Genomic DNA, 25,104 nt, shown 5'->3' with positions numbered 1-25,104 from the left:
TTTTTGGGTGTGGTGGTTTGGTTTTTTGTGGATGGGGAGATGGTGGTGGCATTTTAGTGAATACAGGAGATGGACTTTCAAAAGGGGAGATGGTTAAATCCCTGATTGGATTTGTGGGCATACGGGTTTGTTTCTTCCAATATCTTCCAGCAGCTATTTCTGAAAAAATGAAAGTGACAGCAGGGTATGAGTAATATAGTGACAAAACTGTATAATTTTGAAGTTTTATATGCAGTTTAATATGAAGTTATATGTATTTTGTTGGTAACAGTTACGAAACTGTATAATTTGACAGTTTGATTTGCACTTTATAATAAGTTAGCTATTTGTTTTGAGTAGTGGTTAAACTGTGTAATTTTGCAGTTTCATTTGCAATTTGAATAAATTTAGATATGTTACTTGTATAGTGATGAAATGAAACACTATGATGTTTATAAGGAAACAGTATGAACAATAGGAACAGCCCATTGTATTTTGTAAAAAGCAACAATAACAACAAGAAGATTAAAAATTCAAAAATAAGAATAAGAGAAGCCAATATTGAACAACAAGAATAAGAATAAGGTGTTGAATGTGTAAAAACAGGGATTTATGTGTAAAAACAGTGTTTAGAATGTTGAAAAACAGGGGACTATATATATATTAAAAGCGGGTTTATACATTTTGGAAGTATGTAAAATGTGTATATACGAAATATGAAAGAATGATGTACAAATGTGAATGAAAAATAATGAATAGGTGAAGAGAGATGTTACTTTTTTTCCCCATTTTTGTGAATCGGAAGTCAGGAACTATGAAATCTCTTCAGAGTGGTGATGGTTCTTCGTGTTGTTGAGAGTCGCCGATTGGAGAATATGAACGGCTTGGTGTTGTGTTGAAGATTAACGGTTTGGTTTTGTGGTTAGGGTAGGGTTTCAGAGGGAATGGAGTCGAACGGAGGAGAGATAGAGGACTGAGAATGCGATTTCGAGCGGCGGAGATGTAACAGTGTACTGATCAGACTGAGATGATTGTGGGTGATGAAAATGAACGGTTACGTTTTCTGGTTAGGGTCAGGGTTTCAGAGGGGATGGAGTTGAACGGAAGAGAGATGGAGGACTGAGGAGTCGATTTCAAGCGGCGAAGACGTGACAGTGTAGTGATCGGACTGAGATGATGGGGATGTGGGAGATAGTTGTGCGCGTGTAAATTGGATGATATATTGTGGGTATTTTCGTCTTATTGTTAATTTGAGGACTTAATGGAGTATTAAATTTGTTTTGGGTCTAAATGGGGTATGATATGTTGGGCTTGGACCTTTGGGTCAGACTCCCAAAATAGTATATGTATATGATGTTAAATATATGTGCATAGGTGTAAATGTGTATATTTTGTAGGGAAGGGCTTCTCTGCAGTCTACAAAGTGGACTAGACCATGCTGTTGGACCCATGGAACCTATCACGAGTCCTATTTTAATAAGGGCGTCTGACCCAAAGGTCCAAGCCCAACATATCATACCCCATTTAGACCCAAAACAAATTTAATACTCCATTAAGTCCTCAAATTAACAATAAGACGAAAATACCCACAATATATCATCCAATTTACATGCGCGCAACCATCTCCCACGTCCCCATCATCTCAGTCCGATCACTACACTGTCACGTCTCTGCCGCTCAAAATCGACTCCTCAGTCCTCCATCTCTCTTCCGTTCAACTCCACCCCCTCTGAAACCCTAACCCTAACCAGAAAACGTAACCGTTCATCTTCATCACCCACAATCATCTCAGTCTGATCAGTACACTGTTACATCTCCACCGCTCAAAATCGCATTCTCAATCCTCCATCTCTCCTCCGTTCGACTCCCTCTGAAACCCTACCCTAACCACAAAACCAAACCGTTCATCTTCAACACAACACCAAGCCGTTCATATTCTCCAATCGGCGACTCTCAACAACACAAAGAACCATCACCACTCTGAAGAGATTTCATAGTTCCTGACTTCCGATTCACAAAAATGGGGAAAAAAAGTAACTTCTCTCTTCACCTATTCATTATTTTTCATTCACATTTGTACATCGTTCTTTCATATTTCGTATATACACATTTTACATACTTCCAAAATGTATAAACCCTCTTTTAATATATATATATAGTCCCCTGTTTTTCAACATTCTAAACACTGTTTTTACACATAAATCCCTGGTTTTACACATTCAACACCTTATTCTTATTCTTGTTGTTCAATATTGGCTTCTCTTATTCTTATTTTTGAATTTTTAATCTTCTTGTTGTTATTGTTGCTTTTTACAAAATACAATGGGCTGTTCCTATTGTTCATACTGTTTCCTTATAAACATCATAGTGTTTCATTTCATCACTATACAAGTAACATATCTAAATTTATTCAAACTGCAAATGAAACTGCAAAATTACACAGCTTAACCACTACTCAAAACAAATAGCTAACTTATTATAAAGTGCAAATCAAACTGTCAAATTATACAGTTTCGTAACTGTTACCAACAAAATACATATAACTTCATATTAAACTGCATATAAAACTTCAAAATTATACAGTTTTGTCACTATATTACTCATACCCTACTGTCACTTTCATTTTTTCAGAAATAGCTGTTGGAAGATATTGGAAGAAACAAACCCGTATGCCCACAAATCCAATCAGGGATTTAACCATCTCCCCTTTTGAAAATCCATCTCCTGTATCCACTAAAATGCCACCACCATCTCCCCATCCACAAAAAACCAAACCACCACACCCAAAAACAACCAAACCCAACAAACCCCACCAAAAAACCCACAAAACAACCACACCACCTACAAGAAAAAGCCCAAGAACTACACCACAGACCCCACCCACCCAACAAACACCAACCACACCTCCAACCACAACAAAAACAAACAAAAGAAAGCCAACAAAAAACCAAGAAGCTCCTCCAACCAAAAAAAGAAATTTCCAAGAAAGCCAATCAACTCCCAAAACAAAAACCAAGGCATCAAAAGAAAAAAAAAATAGCAGTCCCTGCAAAGAGAGTCCAACAATTTAATTATCGTTCCAATATCGGAACGGTAATCAAACTGTTGAAGGGGGTCAAATTCACAAAAGCCCAACAGACAGAGCTGCAAAAAACCCCTTTTTGGCCCCTTATAAATGCTCTCTCCTCAACACAACTGAAGGCCTCTTGGTGCAAATGCTACAATTCCATTGTAGCAGAAATGACAACACTCTACAACAAAAGAAAAATATCATTTGTACTTGGCAAAAAGGAAATGAAACTCAGAAGCAGTGATGTCAAGCTCATTTTTGGTATCGACTGTGGAGAAGGCAGCATCACCACCAAATCCTATGCAAGACCAAAGGATTTTGAGCTTCCATTTTACAAACGAAGATGCAAATCAGTCAAGAGATTGGATGGCAAGTCTTTGACCAAAATGTTTCAACAAACAAAAAAAGGAAAATCAACCAATGATCGTCAAGATCTTGCAAGGGTAATCACCCTTTACTTGTGCTTGAAACTTCTCATGCCCACAACAGGCGATACACTCAGTTGGAGTTTCCTCAACTATGTTGACAATCTCAACAACATCAAGAAGTACAATTGGGTTGAGGCAATAAAAAACACACTGATGAATTCAATGGCAAATGCAAACAACAACCCAAGGCATGTCACTGGATGCGTCATGTTACTCTTGGTAAACACATTACTCAACTACTTCCCACAAAAATATCAGGCATCCACCTATTTCTAACTATCTAACATATTTTAACTTTTTTTTTTTTTTTTACAGTACTGGTACTGTGAGCACAGTAAACTCCTCCGACCATCCAACAAAGAAGGCTTCCCAAGGTTTATGAAATGGAACCTTGGCAAAATGTACTCCAAGTGGAAACACATCAGCCTTGCTCACTTTGAAAAGGTATTCAAACTCTTCTATACTATCATAGCACAAATCTATTCAACACTCCTTTCATATTCATTGTAGTACAAATCATATTATGAAACTGTGAAAATTTTCAGTTTCAAAGCACACACTTCTTTAACATCACTCATGTTATGAAACTGTAACATTTTTCAGTTTCAAAAAACATATTTCGACACTTAACCCACATTACTCACAGTACAACTCATCTTATGAAACTGACCAAATTTACAGTATTACTGATATATGCCACATTGTTCCAATGCAGGTTAACCAAAGTGCTTTAACCCCAACTGAACAAGAAATACAGTTATTGCATATCAATCAAAGCACATCAACAGACTCTTCAGCAAAGAAACAAAACCACAAAAAGGACAATAAGCAAAAAAAGAAAACAAAAGCAACAAAAAAAAAGAAGACTTCTAGACAGTGATAAGGATGACTTTCTCGAAGAAGAATATCATTCAGAATCAAAATCACAATCAGAACAAGAAGAACAAAAAAAAAAAAAAAAAAGAAAGCAAAAACCACAAGAAGAACCAGAAAGTGATGAACAAGAAGAAAAGAGTGATGATGAAAAAAATCAAGTGACTGATGAAGAAAAACTGATGAAGAAGAAACTGAAGAAAAATAAGAAACTGAAACTGAAGAAGAAGAAGAAGAAGAAGAAGAAGAACAACAACAACAACAACAACAACAACAAGAAAAAGAAGAAGAACCTGATGAACAACAAGACAATGACAAAGTAGAAGAAAGACAACAAACAAAAGGTGATCAACAAGAAGACCTTGATGAAGAAGAAGACCAACAACAAGAACAAGAAGAACAACAAACAAACCAACAAAAAGAAGTCAATGAACAAGAACTGACAAACCAACAAGAAGAACTGCAAGAGAAATCTGACATATTTCATGCACAAGGTAAACTATTGTCTAATACTAAAGCATACTGCAAAATTTCATTAAACTAACCATAACACAATCCAACATTTTTATAGGTCATGACCAACCACAAACACCAACCAAAGAGGACGACAAGGACAAGCTCATATCAGCCATGAGAGCACAAATGCAAGAAATGGAACAAAAATTCATGGCTGAATTGCGTAAAAAAGAAGATCAATTGAAGGAAATGTCCACCAAAAAAACTGGCAGTCCTCAACAAAGATCCATGGTCAAGAGAATCAAACAAAAATCAAGAAAACAAGCACATGACCCAGATTTTGAATACCAACCAATGACCAAACCCAAAGAAGATGCAAGAAACAAGACACAAACTGCTGCTGATGTACCCAAACCAACACAGGGTACCGATGAAGAAAAAGAGAAGAAGAATGACAACAAAAAAGAGGGTGCTCATGAAGCAAAACAACAGCAGAAAGAAAAGATGCAAGAACATATTGGCCAAGAGAAAGCAGTTGCTGCTGAAACAAACCCAAAAGAGCATGCCAATCAAAAGAAGACAAAACTTCAAGTATTGGAAAGTGATGATGATTTCCAAGAAGAATCAATCCCAAACAAGCCACTCGCCATTTCATGCCGCAAAACAAACAAGGTTTGGCATAGCCTATCCAAAAAAGACCAAGACCAAATTCAACTCATCAATAACACACAATCAAGTGCTTGTGTCTGGTCTGGCAGCAAAGATGAAAACTGCGTATACTTTTCAAATATATGCAGATTGACCAACAGGGAACCCTTATATGGGAATGTAGGTCTCCAACTGCACAATTTTACAGTTTCTGTACATATTCAATAACCTATTCCACAAACCTAACACATTCTCATATATAACATGTTTCAGGTCATTGATGCCTTCTCAGAAAAGCGATTGGCACTATAACCAACCATTGAAGAATTTGAGAAAAACGATCTAGTCTTTGCAAGCAATTCATACGCAGGAAGATCTTACGTTTTCTCAACACTCATCAATGTAAGCAAAATTTAACATACCTTACAACTGCAAAATTTTCTACTTTCTCAACATGTATTACTACATAGTTTTATAACATATTTCAAACATATATATAACTTACAGACTCCACTACAAAACCAAGATCAAGCACTGAGAGAAAAACTGATGGACAGCCATTTTCCAGAAGCAATGAAAAACAGATATATCCATTTCCCAATCAACCACGACAACCATTGGACAATTGTGGTCTTTGACAATGCTGATGGAATATAGAGACACTATGACTCTTTGAGACCAGCAAAAGATTGCCACAACAAGCACTTTGAAATTGCAAAGCAAATTGTAAGTTAAAATAAAATTTCATACTTAGTTCCATTCCTTTACAAACATCTCAACTCATCACTATAACTAACAAAAACACCCACTAACTATTTTGTAGCAACAACATCAACTGAGATGGAATAAAGCATTACTCAGCAAACAGGGAAACATGTTATCATCTCAAGAGTGCGAGACAGAAATTGCATCAATTGAGGAATGCCCACAACAAACCCCACACTCGTAAGATACAAAATCCATAAACTAATCTTCCAATATGATAAATTTTGCAGTTTCACCTAACTAATTAACTTCATCTCAAACACTGCAGGAATGATTGTGCAATCGCCGTCTGCAATGTTATCAACCAATATCTCAACTGGCAACCTGTGCAGAAAAAACTTCGTCCAACTGAGTGGGTCAAATTTCGAGCACAAATCATCAATCAATTCCTCAATGATGAGAACCGATCCTGGAAACTCGAGCACTACCAAATGTTGACAAAACATACCAAACCATAGAAACAATGAACAAACTTCTTGACAATACAAATATTCAAGGGAACATATCTTTGTACCTTTTTTTTTTTTTTTTTTCTTTTTTAACATGTGACAAGTACTTTATATACTTTTGGGAATGATCTTTTTCTGGTTATTATGGTTATGGTGAAAATGATTGATGTTGTTGTTGCTCTTCTTCTTATTATTATTATTGTGGTTCTTCTTCTGATTGTTTGTCTACTTGTTTGTGGTTGCATATATTTTCATACAGTAAAGGTTGTTTCTAATAATTCTTCAAACTGCAAAATTTTGCAGTTTCATCAGCTTGTTTCTAATAATTTTCAAAACTGCAAAATTATGCGGTTTCATCAGGTTGTTTCTAATAATTCTTAAAACTGTAAAATTATACAGTTTTCTCGCTATGAAATATGAACTGCATTTCCATATTATACTGTTTCAATAAGAAATTTTCAACAACCCTCTCTGCATTCCATAAAAATAAAAAACAAAACCAGACTGTTACAAAACAACTTCAATAAGTAAAGAACACATCAACAAACAAAAAACAATTCAACCAACTTTATTCATTACTTCCATAATACTAAGTATCACATTTTTTATTATCATAATTCCTCAAATTCAAATACAAATCCAAAAGAATAAATTGTGGCCTCAAATAGCAGCCTTGCACGTCTTCTTATTGTGATTCCCATATTTCAAGCACCTCCCACACTTGATTTGCTTCACACTCTCACCCTTAGAAGGTATCCTCTTCTTCTTGTTCCGCTCGGGCTGCTTCTTCGTTATAGGAGGTTTGATAACTGAACTACTGGCACCATCAAAGTCAAATCTCTCACTTGAAGGCACTGGATAAACAGATTCCTTGTATGACTCTCTAAAACAATCTACATGAAAAAAAAGGATCAATGAAACCATACACATTTCTACCACTACTACACAAAGCATGCACAACATGATAACAAGGAAAACCATTCAATTGCCATTCATGGCAAGAACAAGTCTATCTACCAATATCAACAAAAAAGAAATAGAAGAATGAACCTCAAGCACAGTATCACTAACAACAATCACATCCCAAGACTTAGCTAGCTCCAAAAAGTCCACCAACTTCTTTTCCATAACTGGACACAATTTCGTAGTCCATCTTCTAGATTCATCTCTTCTATCCGACAATTGAGTCATGATTTGAACCCTAATCATATCAACCATACAAGTAATAGGCAACTCACGGCCCCAGCAATCCAATTATTGTAAGACTCGGCAGCATTAGATGACATCTCACCATATCGTTTCCCTCTAAAAAATGCATTGGCCCACTTATCATTTTGCAAACCATCCAACATACTATCAACTCTACCATTCCCAACAATAAGCCTCAATTTCTCCATATAATGTTGGAAAGAAGCAACCGTTGGCGCATAAGCACATTTAACTAATATTTTCATCAAACACAGCTTATAGTTAGTACGAAGTCCCACTAATTTGTCAATCAAATTTCTCTTCAAATGATTCAAGCAATAAGCATGATGTGCATTGGGGAAAACTACTGAAAGAGCGTCTAGCAATCCATGTTGACGGTCCGACACAAAGTCAATCTCTGGCCTGAACCAATAGCCTTCAACAACTGACTTAAGAACCACATCCAATTATCTTGATTTTCAGCGTCAACAATCGCAAAAGCCAAAGAAAACAAACCTGCAAACAAAACCACATGAAACTGCAAAAATTAGCAGACTCACAATACAATAACACACTGACAAACTAAACCAATACTAACTGCAAATAAATACATACCTTGATTACCATCCTTTGATGTTGCTGCAAGCAAATGCCCCTTGTAACGCCCCTTCAAAAATGTACCATCACCAAACAACAACGGACGACAAAATTGAAAGCCATACAAACATCCATGAAATGCCACAAACAACCTCCGAAAACACCCACTACTTTCATCCACATCTAATTCAAACACACTTCTCGGATTTGTTCTCATAGCCATCTCAAGGTACCATCGAAGCTGGTCAAAAGAAGTTACAAAATTATCAAACAACCCACCTCTTGCCTTATCAACTGCTAACCATGCAACCCGATAAGAAACATCTATACCATATTGCTTCTTCAACTTTTTTTTAACTTCAATAGGATAAGTCAACGGATTATCACTAATATCATTTTGCACAATATCAGACACAAGTCTAGAACCAACCATTTTGCTACAAGATCTACGAGCAACAACCCCACAAGTATGCACGTTATCCAACTTCATTATAAAAAAAACACCAGAATCCATCAACACCCTTCCATGCACAAACCATTTACAACCCGTAGACGACTTCATCATACATTCAGCGGTTACTCTTGTTGCATCGTTCTTCAAATAATTCACTGCAAAACCACACTCAACTGCATACTTAGCCAATGCAATGCGGAACCCCGGCACTCCACCTTCAAATTCTTAACCAACACTATGTATAATCCCCTTCCAACTAGCAGACAATAAAACTCTCTCTGGTTCTGGATAAAAACTACGCAATAAACCACCAACATCATCACAATCATTCACAAAAGAACTCTCACAAGTTACAGAATCAATCCTACAAGAATTACCATCATCAACCTCCACAACTCTCTTATCCCCCACAATAACATCAACAACATGACAACCACTACCACCTACCATTGACAACATATTCCCCAAATCATCATCACATTCAACAATACAATTAGAATATCCAGGAACAGAGAAAAACAAACAAAAGTTACCAACACTCAACTCCTTGAACATCGCACATATTTTCTCAACAACTTCATCATAACTACATCCCTCATTAATCTTAATAGCAGCACAATAATTACTGTATTTGCACATTAACATGAAACACCGCTCCATACTACAAAATCACAAACCAACAAACAATTGTTCACAGATTTCAAACTGCAAAATTATACAGTTACAACATATCAATACCAACAGTGCACAATTTACAAGTCCAAATTGCAAAATTATACACTTACAACATATCAGTATCAAAACACCAGAATTCATAATTCCAAAATACAACTTCAAAACACATTACACTATACGACAAACAAAATCAACAAAATCAAAATCAAACAAACAAAATTCGCCAAACACAAACCACATATCACGCAAATTTGCTTATCTATATATACATACATATATATCGACAAATACAAACCACATACACACACAGACATATATATACATATATATGTATATCTATGTATCGACAGATACATACATACACATACATATATCTATCACCAGAGAGAGAGAGAGAAAGAGACAACGTACGCAGATATCGCCTGTACACAGAGATTCAAATCGCACAACCAGATCCACCTCACAGCACAATGAGATCGACCACACAGCACAATGAGATCGCCACAACGAAGAGAAATCGAGATCGCAAAGACGAAGATTTGATTTCCTTTTTTTAAACGGAGCAAAAATTTGATTTTTCACGTATATATAGATCTCAAAACAAAGGGTAATACAGTCATTTAAAAATACGAAAATAAAAAACGGGACCTCTGGGTATAAAACTTAAAAAACTGTGGACCTATTGATCTATTAAAAATAAATTGGGATTAGAAGGGAAATAGATCCCTTACATAGGACTACATGGTAATTTGCCCATAATTTTCATAAATACATTAAATATAGATACATGTATATGTTCAACATCATATATAGATACTTAAGATAAAAGACTTAAAAGAGAGAATACAAAACGACGAGATATTCAAACATTCATTTAAATGTAAATATTTGTACCAATTTTGAATAATAAAAACAGACAAATATATGAATTGTATGAAACTAAATTTTTTCTAAAATACATGTTACATTAGATTGCTGGATTGTGTAGGATTTTGCCTTCTTCTAAAATGCTTTTCATGTTGAATTGCTATATGTTGTTTACGTTTTCAAATTCTATGTTTTGTAATTTTATTTTATGGTTTTGATTGGCATTATTTGGAAAGGTTGAGTGAAGCCAATATATGGGATAGGTTAATCGCTTTTCATATTAGTGGCATATTTGAATTTTAAAATGCCAATTTAAAGAATAATTAGAGTATTTTTTCTTTTAATAGTGGTTAACAAATAGAAATTTTTTTAATTATTTAGAAATATAAAAAAATCAACATAATTGGGTTGAAATTTTGGAACTATCACAAGCCTTCTCATTAAAAATTCTCTTTTCCTTATATTATATATATATATAGATAGAGAGAGAGAGAGAGAGAGAGAGAGAGAGATTTGACCAATGAAACAATTTGTTAAGATGTCGAGCATAGTTTACACCTAAAAAAATATCAGCGATGCTAGGTATCATGAAAAATCTTTCATGAAAGCTTTGTGACCTTTGGATTACACTTAGAATAAAGCACCACACACTAATTAAGATAATCCAAGGATCATAACTCTTTCATGATCATTTTTATGAAAAAATTTTCATGATCCCTAACTTTTCTCAAAAAATATTGTAAACTCAATCTAACAGTCGATATCACAAGTTTGTTTCTTTAAAATTTAATCCTAAAAAGCCCCAAATTAGTGACATACACCATCTTATATAAGCCCGTTCAAAACATCTAACAAAATACCAACGTTAACTTGTTTGATGACATGATATAAAGCAAAGACTAGTAGAATTTTTAAGGGAAAGTAATACATTGAAAAGTAAATATCATTTTCCTCCTCAAACTATCACGCATTTTTCATGCTGACCCCTATATTTCGATTTATTTTAATTTAGTACCTGAACTTTTCACAAATTGATCAATTAGACCCCTGTCGTCACCTTCCGTCTATAATTGGACAAAATGTGCTGGCGGGGCATTTAAAAGGTATGAATATCAATTTGTAAAAAGTTCAGGTATTATATTGAAATAAATCGAAGTATGGGGGTCAACGTGAAAAATGCGTGATAGTTTGAGGAGGAAAATGATATTTACTCTACATTGAATTAGGTTTGGAAGAGCTTTGGCTTTTTTTGTTAAAGGCTAATGTATTTCCTAATCTAAAAGTAAAGCATATAAATCATGAGATCTATATTATGGAAATTTTTAGAGTGATTAAAAAGAAATAGTTTCATAATCAACAAAAGCAGTCCTAAAACAAAGGCATTGGAAGCTTTTATAATGCCATCATAATTCATAAACAAGAAGAAAGCATAAAGTTCTTGTCACCAGATAAACATCACTATTTTTTCAACTCAAAACTAAAATCACAAATATCGTGTAAAAATAATAGAAATTTTACATCTACACATGACGTTTATGGCGTGTATTCAAGCAAATAGTGAAGAAAAAAAAAAAAAACAAAACCATGATATTCATTCAATGATATATAGCAGCCGGCTATCAGTAGAAAATAGACTATATTTTTCAATGCATCTAATGCTAGTTTCTCAACTTAATTCAATATATGTTGTATACCTAGTAGAAATCATCACCGATAATCAAAGTTTTTATGGAATTCTTCAAGCCCTCTTTTTACCGCTTCCACTTGATTCATGTCTCGTGTTGATTTTTGTAGTCTTACCAGCAGCAGAAGAGTAGTATGTTAGCAGGCCACGCAGAATGGATAAAACACCGCAACCAATGAAGAGGAGATAGAGCATTATAAGCGTGTCCGACACTGTATGCGACATCACTTCTGCTAATACTGCATACTGAAACATCCATAGTAACTATAATAAGCAAGAAGCACTCTACATTTATTTTATTTGTTTATATATTTATTTATTTTTGCTTGGCAAGAAAAATAATACACAAGGCATGAGGAAAGAAAACTGATGAACAGTGTTCAACCACCCAAAAAAATGAAGAAGAAGAAAAGCATAGTCGGCAGGGAGTCAACTTAATTAGAGTATCTCTAACCTAACACTGTTAATTAGAGCATGAAAATACATTTTTTTAGATTTGGTTTCAGATTTGGGTGATCTAATAATAAGAGTTGGATTGCTTCTCTAATGTTCATTACAAGGCCTGAACACTATGGTTGGAACCAAAACTATCAAATACCAAACATTCAAAATTATATCCATTTTATCCAATTTCACTATTCGAAACACACAAAAAACAAACAGGTTTTTTACACGATTTTTTTACTACTCGACACAAAGGAGGGTTTATATCAATAACTACTGGCAAGACTCATTGCTTTGCAACCTTCAATTTTAATTAAAAAGTCAAAAAATTACTATAAATTATTATATCACTTTTTTTATTTTTCTATATATTTTTTCGTAAAAAATTAAGAAGTTATTAAAATAATCTGTTTCCAAACCAGTCTAATAGTAAGAAAATTTGATAGTATTATATATTGTATTTTTCAAAAAAAAAGAAAAAGGAAAGTAAACATTATAACTGTGATGAGATTAGAGGTGCAAACAACCTGACTTGTTCACGAACAATTCAAACTTGATTTAAATTGAAGGCAAATCAAAATATTAATAATTAAATTAGTAAAATTAAAAATTAAAAATTTATTTTGTTATATGGGACAAACCTTGAAATTCTTATATAATTTCTACTAAAAGTTATTGTTAATATTCTTATATATCTTACTCCTATTTTATTCATTTTTGTTTTTAATATGCATATTAATTTGAGTTTGCTTTTTCTTTTCAAACACAAGCTTAATTGTTAAAATCAGACTTGAGAAGATGCTACCTATCTAGATAAAATTGTAACTGGGTCTCGTACATTGTGGAGTCAACAGATCTCTTTGTAAACTGACTAGTCTTTGTCAATAGTAAAGTATCTTTTTTAAGTTCGTGATTTTTAAATTTCCATTCTAGACCAATGTTTTAAGAATTGGATCATATCGGCCGGTTCAACCGGTAGAATCGGTAATCGGACCTAATTCTGATTCAGAAGATCCACGAAAATCGGACTAGGTCAAAAACCGCCCTTGTTTGCAAATATCAAAAAAATTGGTCATTCAACCAGTAAAATTGGCAAAACTGATGCCCGTTCTCGACCAACCTGGTGGGTTTTTTTTTCATGTTTTTTTTCCCTTCTTTTCTTTCTTTCTTTCTTTTGTATATATATATTAAAATTTTGACTGAAAATTCTTACTTCAAAAGTCTCCTCTTATAAGGAGAAGTCTCATTGGAAGCTTAAAGAAATTATGAAAGTCTATTCCTATTTGTAGGACAAAATTATTCAAAGAGAACCTAAAAAATCAATGTTGGATTTAATCAAATTGTTTGAATTATATTTGATTGGAGGGAGAGTTGAAAATTTCATTCCCCTCCAAAATTAAATCTAGTGTTCAATCAATTAGTTTGAAGGGAATGTTAATTTTTTTTTAATTTCTTTAAAACTAATGACTTTTTTTTTTATCAATTATGACTTTATTAAATATTATTAATAAATATTATGCAACACTTTTTTTTATTTCAGTAATTATATATATTTTTATTTATTTATGATTTATAATTATATAATATCAATTATGATGTCACGATTCAACCGCTTTGACCCGACGATTGAACTAGTGACCTGTCTACCTGGTTTCTTTTCCGATTTGCTCACCGATTCAATTTTCAAAATATTGTTCTAGGCTAAGCACAACATGGTCTTTAGAAAAAGAAGAGACACAAAATAAACAAATAAATAAATTACATGCACACCTCTTCACGTTTGCTTAAAATATAAATTACCTCTTATAGTTCTAAAAATTACATCATGTCCTTTTAAGTTTTAAATTTTCACTACTACAATAGTGGTTAAAGGTCGCACTATATTAATGGTTAAAGGTCATAAAATATAGTCCTAATCAGTTCTATTAATAAATTATTAAGAGCTCGTTTGACATGGAACTATCTAAAATAATCATAAAAGGACAAAATAAGTTAAAAAGTTAATAAAATAAAATGTCACTTTGAAACCACAATCATTCTATTTTTTCTCTCACAAAAGTCAAAAAAGCCAAAAAGCCCAACATAAAGGAAGTTTTTTGACCTCAAGCTAAAATAGCCAAAAAGTCAAAAAGTTAACTCGCTTCCCAAACGAAACCTAAGTCAACTAACTATATTAATGATGTCATAAATATATATCAATTAATAATTCATATAATTTTATTGTTATATTGGAAAGTAGTTAAGAATTTAATTTTTTGTATTAATTTTGTTAAATAAAAACTTTTAACAATGAGATATTTATAATTTTCAAAATCATAAGGATAATCCATATTTTTATTAAACTTCAGATAATGTATTTATAATTGTCACGACCTGCTCCCGTACCCAAGGGTTAAGTATCGCGATGGCCAGTAACTGAGGTTACCTCTGGTCAATTCTTAAACAAATTAATAAACGCGGGCAGAAGTAATATTTAAGTGAGGGTACCAAAATAATCATCAGAACTTCTATTTTTATTATAAAATTATATTGACCAAAAAGACCTATATTTACATAGAAAAATATCAATAAAAGTGCAGTATATGTCTATTCCACAGTCAGGCATCTAAGACTTTTCAAAAGCTATTTCTTAATTGCACCGTTTCCTGAAAATTGGTAAACAGTTATAAGCACACGGCAGAGTGAGAAGTATTATACCAAAAGTATAAGGGACACGAAATAACTATGGATAGTTAGTTAGGCCAAAACATTTACATAATTCAGTTTGGTAAATACATCATTGGTAAACAAATCATTTAAGTAACAGAACTGAAACACATAACTTATGAAAATAAATATATAACCATAACCACGGTACCGAAAGAAACAGAACAGAGGTCATATAAGTGACAGTCAGAACAGAGGTACGGATTCAAAAGGTGGTTGGTACGGACTATAGAGGTGGCTCCCATAATAGTATAACACTTATCTCCGCACGGCACTTTGCTCTGCACAGAACAGAGGTACGGATTCAAGAGGTGGCTCGTACGGACTATAGAGGTGGCTCCTACAATAGTGTAGCACTTATCTCCACACAGCACTTTGCTCCGTACAGAACAGAGGTCAATGGATCTATGACAAACAGAAGAACACAAAGTGGTCAAATAGATACCAATAGTTATTTAAGTCCCCAAGGCATGGGACTCCCGTGGTGGTACTTACAAAACATAATTGTACATAAGGTCATAGTCAAATATTATTTAAAATATAAACAAACAAATTCATGGGTTTCCTTTTAGACAAATAGGGTTCAGAAATTAAACCACGTAACTGAAATATTAATATAGTTTATAATAATTTATAAAACATAACTTGTATAAAATAAATATAATAAGTCAAAATATACGTAAAATATATTTTGATAACTCAAGATATAATATAACTCACCTTATCTTTAATACTTTATTTTTTCTTTTTACTATAAAAAACCATCTCAACTTCCATTATTTTTTCTTCCTTTCTTTTCTTTCGTTCTCTCCTTTCTTTCTTCTTTCCTTCTTTTCTTTCTTCTTTTCTTTTCTTCTCCAAGTGACACGCCTTTCTTCTTTCTTTTCTTCTCCGGGTGACGCGCCTTCCTTTTTATGGGGAGATAACGCGCATACCTGACAGATTCGATAATAAATTTATAGATTTATTTTTATCCTTAATAAATATTTAAAATCATTATATTTTAACTCAATATTTTAATATAATTATATAAATAAATTAATTTTTAATTAAATTACACTCTATTATATACTAACAAAAAATTATTTATTATATTTTGATCCATAAATTTTTTATTATTATATTATTTTACAAAATTACGTATAATAATACCAAGTAAGTCATATATTTTTCTAACAGTGATTAAATAATATTAATATAAATTTTATAGAATAATTAAAAATTTGGGTTGTTACAATCTTCCCTCCTTCTAAAACTTCGTCCTCGAAATTTGTTACATGTGTAAGTTATCCGCTGCGCACTCTGATAAATATATATTAGATGATTAATCTGAGAGAAAATATTACCTTAAAAAAAAATTTACCAAAAATAACTCACTGTCTAGTTGTCAAAAATTGGTTTGGTCCAGAATGAGAAATAATTGGTGACTGTAAAAACTTTTCATTTGTTTTGTTTACGACAAAAATAAATAAATAAAAAATAAAATGAGAACACAATGATAGAATCATATATAAGAGTGGAAAAAAATTTGAGGTGAACTTTTCATTAATGGGAAATAGTTTCAATATTAGTATTTTTAAAATTTGAACCCACTTTTTTAAAAGGTCGAAATAAATTTTTTTTTTTGAATACTGAACTGGAAATTCCATGTATTTAATTATATTATAATTTTAGTGGGTGTTTGAGCCCGACATTCTCTGTTTCTTTTTCCTCTTTTGCTATAACAAATATAAATTATATCTAATATTCTTCACAATTTTGCGCAAAAAAAAAAATTTAATATATATATAAAATCATATAAAATTATAATATAATTAAATCGACGAATGTAATATTTAGGTACTAATTACCCGCTATGCTACCTCTTAAATGTGCGCGTGTCCTATGCTCCAATGATGATTTTTTTTTTTTTTATAAACCATTGCTCTGATACCACTTGTCACAACCTACTCTCCGTACCCAAAGGTTAAGCATCGTGATGGCCAGTAACTGAGGTTACCTCCGGCCAATTCTTAAACAAATTAATAAACGCGAGCAGAAGTAATATTTAAGTGAGGGTACCAAAATAATCATCGGAACTTCTATTTTTATTATAAAATTATATTGACCAAAAAGGCTAATATTTAAATAGAAAAATATCAATAAAAGTGTTATGTGTGTCTATTCCGCAGCCCCGCATCTAAAACTTTTCAAAAGGTATTTCTGAATTACACCGTTTCCTGAAAATTGGTAAACAGCTATAAGCACACGGCAGAGTGAGAAATATTATACCAAAAGTATAAGGGACACGAAATAACTATGGATAGTTAGTTAGACCAAAACATTTACATAACTCAGTTTGGTAAATATATCATTGGTAAACAAATCATTTAAGTAGCAGAACTGAAATACATAAATTATGAAAATAAATATATAACCATAACCACGGTACCGAACGGAACAGAATAGAGGTCACGTGAGTGACAGTTAGAACAGAGGTATGGATTCAAGAGGTGGCTCGTACGGACTATAGAGGTGGCTCCCACAATAGTGTAGCACTTATCTCCGCACAGAACAGAGGTCATAGATCAATGACAAACAGAAGACCGCAAAGTGGTCAAACAGAGGCCAGTGGTTATTTAAGTCCCCCAAGGCATGGGACTCCCGTGGTGGTACTTACGAAACATAATTGTATATAAGGTCGTAGTCAAATATTCTTTAAAACATAAACAAACATATCCATGGGTTTCCTTTTAAACAAATAGGGTTCAGAAATTAAGCCACGAAACTGAAATATTAATATAGTTTATAATAATTTATAAAACATAACTTGTATAAAATAAATATGGTAAGTCAAAACATAAGTAAAATACATTTTGATAACTCAAGATATAATATAATCACCTTATCTTTAATACCTTATTTTTTCTTTCCTTATCAAAAATCATCTCAACTTCCATTCACTATGCTTGTTATTATTTTTCAAAAATACTTTTCAGAAAATTTTACTTTTTTATTTTCCGTGTTTTTTTTGTTTTTACTGAATTTTTTTAATATTTTGAGCAATTTTTTTAATTTTTAGACAAACCTATCATAAATATACCTAAAAAGTAAAAAAAAATTGAAAAAAACTTTTTAAAAATTCACTAAATACCAAAAATACAAAAAAAAAAAAAATCAGTACATTTTTTTATATTTTTATGTATTTATTAATTTTTAAAAATATTTTTTCACAAATTTTTTACTTTTTAAATACATCTAAGTAAGGTGCATCTAAAAAAATATAAAAAATGTTTAAAATTTTAAAAATATTCACTAAAAATAAAAAAAATACAAAAACTAAAAAATTTAATTTTTAAAAAACTTAAATTAAAAAACTCAAACCAAACACATTGATTATTTTTTCTTCCTTTCTATCCTTTCTTTTCCTCTTGCTTTCTTTCTCTCCTTTCTTTCTTCTTTCCTTCTTTTCTTATCTTGTCCAGGTGACACGCCTCTCTTTTTATAAAAAGGAAGATAAGGCTAAAAAGGAAGATAAGGCGCATACGTGAAAGATTCCATAATAAATTCGTTGCTTCATTTTTATTCTTAATAGATATTTAAGATAATTATATTTTGATTCAATATTTTAATATAATTATGTAAATTAATTAATTTTTAATTAAATTACACTCTATCATATACTAATAGAAAATTAATTATTTATTTATATTTTGATCCATTAATTCCTTATTATTATATTATTTTATAAAATTGCATATAATAATACAAAGTAAGTCATATATTTTTCTAACAATGATAAAATAATATTAATATAAATTTTATAGAATAATTAAAAATTTAAATTGTTACAATAATTTATTCATAAAAAAACAATAATGGTAAATTACACTTTTTATTGTCAAGCTTTCACTTTATTTTTCATATTTATTTTCTAATTACAATAATTGAGTTCTCTACCTTTAACATACGTTTCAACATGATTCTCTTATCACTGAGCCAAAAATTTGGATCAAAATTGTTCATTAGGGCTATATGAACACATTTTTAAAACATTAGAACAAATTTATGTATTTCACTTTTTAAATTTCATTTTAACTACTATATTTTGACTTTAAAAAAAAATTCAATACACGCTATGCCACAATTATGATATTTGTAATCTTTAATTATGACCTATTTTGATATTAATTTTGACTTGTTTATGACTCATTGTGATATTAATTATAACTTATTGTAATTATTATTTTGGTCGAAAAAGTTTTTAGTTATACCTTATATATTGTTCGGTTATAACTAATAAAACTTTTTTTTTTCTTTTTTTTTTTTTGCTAAGAATTAAAAAGAATTTAGTTATAACATTTATGATAATTAATATCAAAAATGTTATATCGAGTATATGATACACACCCTTTGGAGGGGGTGTATGTATACTATGACCACCTTTAACTTCAGTTACATTCTATTTGACTTATAGATTTCAATAGGAATTTAAAAGAAAAAGGAAAATTTGAAGGGGGGAAGTGTATATTTTATTGACATTCACCTCGTCTTTTTTTTTTTTTTTTTTTTTTTGTTGTTCAAATCTCTATTTCAAATTTATATGATCCAAACACAATTTGAATATATTTCATTCATATTATCCTCACATTTTTTATTTATTTTTTCCTATTTCTACCCAAATTCATAATACAAACATATCACCAAACTAAAAGAGCGTTGATATAGGAGAACTCAGTTGTTACAATTACAAATTAACGGACTAAAGAATTCAAATTATTTTATTTTATTTTATTTTATTTTTAACAGAATTCAAATAAAAATTCAAAAGCCAAAAATGCGGTCATATTTGGTTTGATTTTCACACACTTGTTTCAATTTTTTTTCTAAAAATTAAAAATTAATTTGGTGAAAGAATTAAAAAATGAAAACACTTATTATTTTTATATAATTTACAAGGTCAGAAATAATTTTAAAAAATTAAAAATATTTTTTTGATATTTATTTTTGTCAAATTAATTTTTATTTTTTCAACAAAAATATGAGAAACAAACTAAACAAGCCCGTAATTTACTCAAAAAAAAATTGGGAAAAAAAAGAGAGAAAAATACCATGGTTGTGCAATAGGAGGCACCAAAGAGCAAGAAGGTGAGAGGGAGCCAAGAAGCGTGGGGAGAGAGAATGCCATAGAGATTGAGAAGCTGTAAAGGCCAGAGGAACACTACTTCGAGCCACACCAGGGCCACAAAGAAAGCTGGCTTGTTTGTGACCAAGTAATCCCCGTACTTGAATTCGTACAAAGGCTTGAGGTGATGAACCAGCAAGTTATTGTTGTTGTTGGGGTCTAGATTGGGGGTGAGGAACAATAGTCCTGCGTCCAAGGGTGCAGCCACTCCAAACGCAATAGAGAACACTATCAGAACCCTGTCCATAAGCTTCATCACAGACACCATCACCATTTCTTTCTTTCTTTCTTTCTTTCTTTCTTTTCTCGCTAAGTTGTTTGAGAACGTTGTGATTTGTGATTGGTGATAATGGATGGTGGGTATTGGCTGCCCTGACTTCTTTCTGCTAAAGTGGGTACATGTAGCTTTCTTTTTAATTTCTGTAGTTGACTAAACTATTGTTATATTAAAAAAACAAAACAAAAACCCAAAAAAAAAAAAATAATAATAATAATCCAAAGTTAAAAATAAAGTTTCAAAAATTAAAGGCTAAATTACAGTCTGTCCCTTTTATGTTTAGCTATTTTTTTATTTTGGTACTTAATTTTTTTTTTTTTTTTCATTTTGAGTGGTTGTTCATGTGATATTTTCTGTTTAATTTTGAACCGAAATGAGTTTTGGGAGTAGACTAAAAAAAACCTTTATACATGAAGGGTAAAATATAAAAACTGTAATTTATCCAAAATTAAGTGTTGAAATTTTGAAGTGAAATGTTATTTGATATATGATTCAATATATTTAAAAAAAACAAAAAAACAAAAAATAAGTAGTAAACTTTACAAATATTAATAACTAAAGTCTTAAACTTTTTTTTTTTATTTATATAAATCTGTATTATTTTGTGGGAATTGGGGTAGGTGTTGTGCCTTATGGATCCGTTGGGGCATGTCATGAGCGTATTTTCATGATCTGAATCGTTCATATTATAAGATTAGTCAACTAATCATATATTAAAAAAATCGTATCAATTAGACAACTATAACCCTATACAAACCACATTTGTTTAAAAGAAATAATAAACGGTTAGTATAATTTTGATAATTCTTATAAAAACTATTAGGGCAGATCATAAAGTTACATATGTCCGATTAACTAGAACTTTTTTATGAATAATATGCTCGATAAATCTTATAATATGAATAGTCTAAATCATCGAAAAAAATTCTAGATACACAATAATATATCCGAATATTATAATATGAACGGTTTAAATTATAAAAAAATAAATAATAATAATAATAAAAGTTCTACGCACATCTCTCCAGGACCTCACAACATAAGCATTGTACATTCTGGCACAAGAACTGAAATGTAATTTCTCCTTATTTTATAGTCCGGATCCTCGGCCGCAGTATCCTGCCGCCCTCCCTGCCGCCTTCCAAACTGACGTCGTTTAGGAGTATATTTTTTTTTTTCTTATTTGTTTTCCCCTCTGCTTTTCCCTTTTCTTATTTTGAACCCTAGCCTCTGAGACAGAAGAGGCGACGAGAGAGAGAGAGAGAGAGAGAGAGTCGACGAACGGAGGCGACGAAGGCAGAAGCAAGGCAAAGCAAGGGCAGCAGAGGCGACGAACAAAGAGGCTACGGAGGTAAGGCGAGGCGAGGAGAGGCGGCGGTGAGGCGACTGAGGCGGCGAGAGACGAAGAGAGGGGCTTGAACAATTAACTAATTTTTTTCTTTGAGGATATTCTGGACGAAATTTTTAGTAAATTTAACCTGTAAATTTTTTTTCTTTTTGTTGAATACTTGACAGTTGAAATTATATTTGTAAGTCATTTAACATTTTGGATTTGGAGCATCACTATTGTAGGTGAGGTTATTTGAATCTTTGATCAGTTGAATGTGTGGGTATGTGGGGATCAAAGTGAAAGAGGAAGATGAAAGTGAGCTGCTGATAGAGGAAGATGAACATAACATATGAGCTGCTGATAGAGGAAAATGAAAGTGAAGGAATCAAATTTTGGGAAGGACAAAAAAAAAAAAAAAAAACCAAAACGACGTCGTTTTGGAGAGAGCGGCAGGGTGGACCGCAGGAAAGGGCGACTGAGAATCCTGATTCCTTATTTTAGCGTTAGTTCTTTAAACCATTCCCTCGAGGGTGCTGTTATGGTGTGCAACCCCTTAAGGTTGCACACCATATGCAACCAACACAAAAGGTGTAAGTGGAAGGTGTAAACATAAAACAGGACAGCAAACAGAAAGGCGTAAGTGTAAGGTGTAAGTTGCACACTTAAGAAAAGTCCTTCCCTCGATCCCACTTGTTAACTTTTGGTTATAGGAGCTTTTGGCAACAAATTAAAAAAGTCAATTTTTTAATTTTTTTAGTTAAAAAAGTCAATTTTTTTTACTCAAAAGAATTCAACTTTTTGTCAAAAAAGTCACAAAAAAACTCAAAAAGTCAACTTTTTACCAACTTTTCAAAACACTCTTTGTGTTACTCTAATTATATAACTTTTCCTTCTATTTTATTGGTTAAAATAAAATGAAATAGAATGGAATGTGAGAGGGTAATTTATGATCTGGAGTTGGGCCGAGGTAACGGCCGAGCAGGTTGAGGGCCCAACGGTGCATGGGGCCGAGCTGATGAACTATCCGCCTGGAAAGGGGCTGCCAGAACTTGGGCCGGGCAGAGTTTGGACTGTGTGCCACCCCGAACCGTACAGAAACTGCTCGGCCAGGAAGTGACCGATCGGACCAGGCTGCTCGGTCCGAGGATGGTCGAAGCCAGACAGACCGAGTGACCGGCGCCCGGAAAGGCGTGGTCAGCCGAGGTAGTTGTATGACCGGCAGGAAGGCCGATCAAAGTAAGTATCCGGGCTAGGCTCGGCCGGGATGCCGCTTAGCCCGGTCCTCCGTGTGTTTATCCGGTTAGGCGCTTGAAGTATGAAGCATGATATGACCGAGGTAGGGCAGCTCGGCTGCCGAGCTCCAGCTGTGATGACAGGCAGTTGAGATTAGGTGATGAATGGCATGGTTCATGCTGACAGATGGGATAGCAGAGCCACGTGTCAGGAGATAGCAGGGAGTGGATATGGGGCTCAGTAGGTATATAAGCATGTCTGCGCCCCCCATACGCAACACACGAACATCTCTGTAAGAAATTCTTACACCCAAACACTCTCTCCCTTCTCTCTAGCTATCCTCTGTGTGTGTGTTCTAACTTGATCGTCGGAGGGTTTTTCCGGCCACACACCGCCGGGTAGCTCACCCTTATTGGCTCGCAGGTGATCGGACAGAGACGGAGCTCGGAAGAAAGGAGTACGGGCTCGCCGGAATATTTGCTCCCCGTACAATTGGCACCGTCTGTGGGAAGTTTTCAGACAAAACCTTGTCTTCCAGGCTCGTCTGATCGCCGTCCATGGCGAACAACGACGAGTTTCCGTTGTCCGCCATCGACGGAGCCACCCCGGAGTATACCCGAAGGAGAGAGGGACCTCATGCCGTCCATCCAATGGCTGACTTGGGGACGCCCACTGGAGGACAGTCAGGAGATGCGCGGGATAAGCGCGGAAGGAGTCATGGTCATTCGCGGAGTCCAGACGGACACCGGCGGAGGAGAGACTCGCACGCCAGGTGACTGGAAAACAAGTTAAGGGACCAAGACGTTGTCATCAGGCGGATGGCGGCGGAGATGGAGGATCTTAAGCGGCATGTCAAAGGGAAAGGTGTAGCTGGAGTAGGAGACCACAGTGAGCGCACCCCATCCCGCCGGTCAGGCGATCAGAGTCAGCGACGTACTCAGTCCATTTCCATCACCAGGAGTTACCAGGTTGGTGATTCCGACGTGCATGCAGAAAAGTCTAGCGCGCAAGACAGCACCTACAAACCCTCACGTCCGGCGACGACGTCGAGGTACTCTTATTCTGCTCAGTCAGAGGACCTACGGGCAGTGTTAAGGGAGCGGGCTCGCCGGCGCGAAGCCCAGAGAATACCAGCTTTCCAGCGGCTCTCCTACGGGGTACACGCCAGCGAGGAGGTCGGAATGCCTCCACCCCGCCAAGCAGTGCCAATATTTGAAGATACAGACCTGGCCAGGCTGAGTGCCACCCCTTTTTCCCTGGAAATAGAAACAACACCGCTTCCGGCAGGCTTCCACCAACCTAAGTTCACGCTCTACGACGGCAAAACCGATCCTTATATGCATGTGAGCCACTTCCGACAGGTCATGGCCGGACATAGGCGAAATGACGGACTTATGTGCCTAATCTTCCCGTCCAGTTTGGGTGAGCTGGGCTTAAAGTGGTTTGAGAGGTTGCCGGAAGGGAGCATACAACGGTGGCATCAGTTGGCCGAAGCGTTTGTTACGCGCTTCAAAACCAACACAAAAACACCAAAGGAAGTCGATCACTTGCTGAGTGTCAAGATGGAACCGTGCGACACACTGAAGGCATACAATTCAAGGTATTGGGAAACCTTCAACGAGATCCTGGATTGCCCGGTCAACCTTGCAATCACGCAATATAAGCGTGGTCTCCCGGTCGGACATAGACTGCGGGACTCGCTTACCATGCACCAGCCGACCTCCATGGGCCAGCTCATGCAGCGCATCAATGAGTACATCCGAGTAGAGGATGATGCGTCAGCTTCCACCGTGAAGGCAACTCCGGTCGGAACAGAC

The 25,104-nt window shown here is 34.0% G+C and overlaps 4 protein-coding genes and 1 long non-coding RNA gene across 5 annotated transcripts; 2 read left to right on the top strand and 3 right to left on the bottom strand.

Annotated features, from left to right (window-relative positions):
• Window positions 1-2,970: 2,970 nt before the first annotated feature.
• LOC145822724 (uncharacterized) lies at window positions 2,971-4,544 on the top strand. Its single transcript, XM_082920526.1, has 3 exons — window positions 2,971-3,696; window positions 3,793-3,921; window positions 4,193-4,544. The coding sequence occupies exons 1-3, from the start codon at window positions 3,220-3,222 to the stop codon at window positions 4,355-4,357; spliced, it is 771 nt and encodes a 256-aa protein (XP_082776652.1). The 5' UTR covers window positions 2,971-3,219; the 3' UTR covers window positions 4,358-4,544.
• Window positions 4,545-5,785: 1,241 nt separating this feature from the next.
• On the top strand, window positions 5,786-6,621 carry LOC145822723 (uncharacterized). The gene is made up of 4 exons (XR_014364403.1): window positions 5,786-5,856; window positions 5,962-6,180; window positions 6,278-6,399; window positions 6,488-6,621. It is a non-coding gene; the product is annotated as an uncharacterized LOC145822723 (long non-coding RNA).
• A 114-nt stretch (window positions 6,622-6,735) lies between these two features.
• Window positions 6,736-9,645, bottom strand: LOC145822722 (uncharacterized). The gene is made up of 2 exons (XM_082920525.1): window positions 8,472-9,645; window positions 6,736-8,372 (listed from the first exon to the last, which is right to left on the bottom strand). Exons 1-2 carry the CDS (start codon window positions 9,016-9,018, stop codon window positions 8,236-8,238), a joined length of 684 nt encoding a protein of 227 aa, XP_082776651.1. The 5' UTR covers window positions 9,019-9,645; the 3' UTR covers window positions 6,736-8,235.
• LOC145821749 (uncharacterized) lies at window positions 7,329-7,859 on the bottom strand. Its single transcript, XM_082918309.1, has 2 exons — window positions 7,658-7,859; window positions 7,329-7,561 (listed from the first exon to the last, which is right to left on the bottom strand). The coding sequence occupies exons 1-2, from the start codon at window positions 7,857-7,859 to the stop codon at window positions 7,329-7,331; spliced, it is 435 nt and encodes a 144-aa protein (XP_082774435.1).
• Window positions 9,646-11,739: 2,094 nt separating the features above from the next.
• LOC114274825 (uncharacterized) lies at window positions 11,740-20,863 on the bottom strand. Its single transcript, XM_028216801.2, has 2 exons — window positions 20,374-20,863; window positions 11,740-12,379 (listed from the first exon to the last, which is right to left on the bottom strand). The coding sequence occupies exons 1-2, from the start codon at window positions 20,719-20,721 to the stop codon at window positions 12,188-12,190; spliced, it is 540 nt and encodes a 179-aa protein (XP_028072602.2). The 5' UTR covers window positions 20,722-20,863; the 3' UTR covers window positions 11,740-12,187.
• Window positions 20,864-25,104: the final 4,241 nt, after the last annotated feature.

This window comes from Camellia sinensis, chromosome 3 (assembly GCF_055761805.1).
Source record: "Camellia sinensis isolate YWXY chromosome 3, ASM5576180v1, whole genome shotgun sequence".
Lineage (NCBI taxonomy): Eukaryota > Viridiplantae > Streptophyta > Magnoliopsida > Ericales > Theaceae > Camellia > Camellia sinensis.
Note: the sequence above shows the minus strand (reverse complement) of the source record. Positions and strands in the feature narration are given on the sequence as shown.

Bases quoted from the DNA above. Each gene is read 5' to 3' on its own strand.
- LOC145822724 (XM_082920526.1), top strand. From the start codon at position 3,220: ATGACAACACTCTACAACAAAAGAAAAATATCATTTGTACTTGGCAAA. The intron at 3,697-3,792 runs GTAAACACATTA...TTTTTTTTACAG, and splicing joins GATGCGTCATGTTACTCTTG to TACTGGTACTGTGAGCACAG. The intron at 3,922-4,192 runs GTATTCAAACTC...GTTCCAATGCAG, and splicing joins GCCTTGCTCACTTTGAAAAG to GTTAACCAAAGTGCTTTAAC.
- LOC145821749 (XM_082918309.1), bottom strand. From the start codon at position 7,859: ATGACTCAATTGTCGGATAGAAGAGATGAATCTAGAAGATGGACTACG. The intron at 7,562-7,657 runs GCAATTGAATGG...TTTTTCATGTAG, and splicing joins ACTTGTTCTTGCCATGAATG to ATTGTTTTAGAGAGTCATAC.
- LOC145822722 (XM_082920525.1), bottom strand. From the start codon at position 9,018: ATGATGAAGTCGTCTACGGGTTGTAAATGGTTTGTGCATGGAAGGGTG. The intron at 8,373-8,471 runs GTATGTATTTAT...TTTTGTTTGCAG, and splicing joins ATCAAAGGATGGTAATCAAG to GTTTGTTTTCTTTGGCTTTT.
- LOC114274825 (XM_028216801.2), bottom strand. From the start codon at position 20,721: ATGGTGATGGTGTCTGTGATGAAGCTTATGGACAGGGTTCTGATAGTG. The intron at 12,380-20,373 runs GTATTTTTCTCT...TGGATGTTTCAG, and splicing joins CCTCCTATTGCACAACCATG to TATGCAGTATTAGCAGAAGT.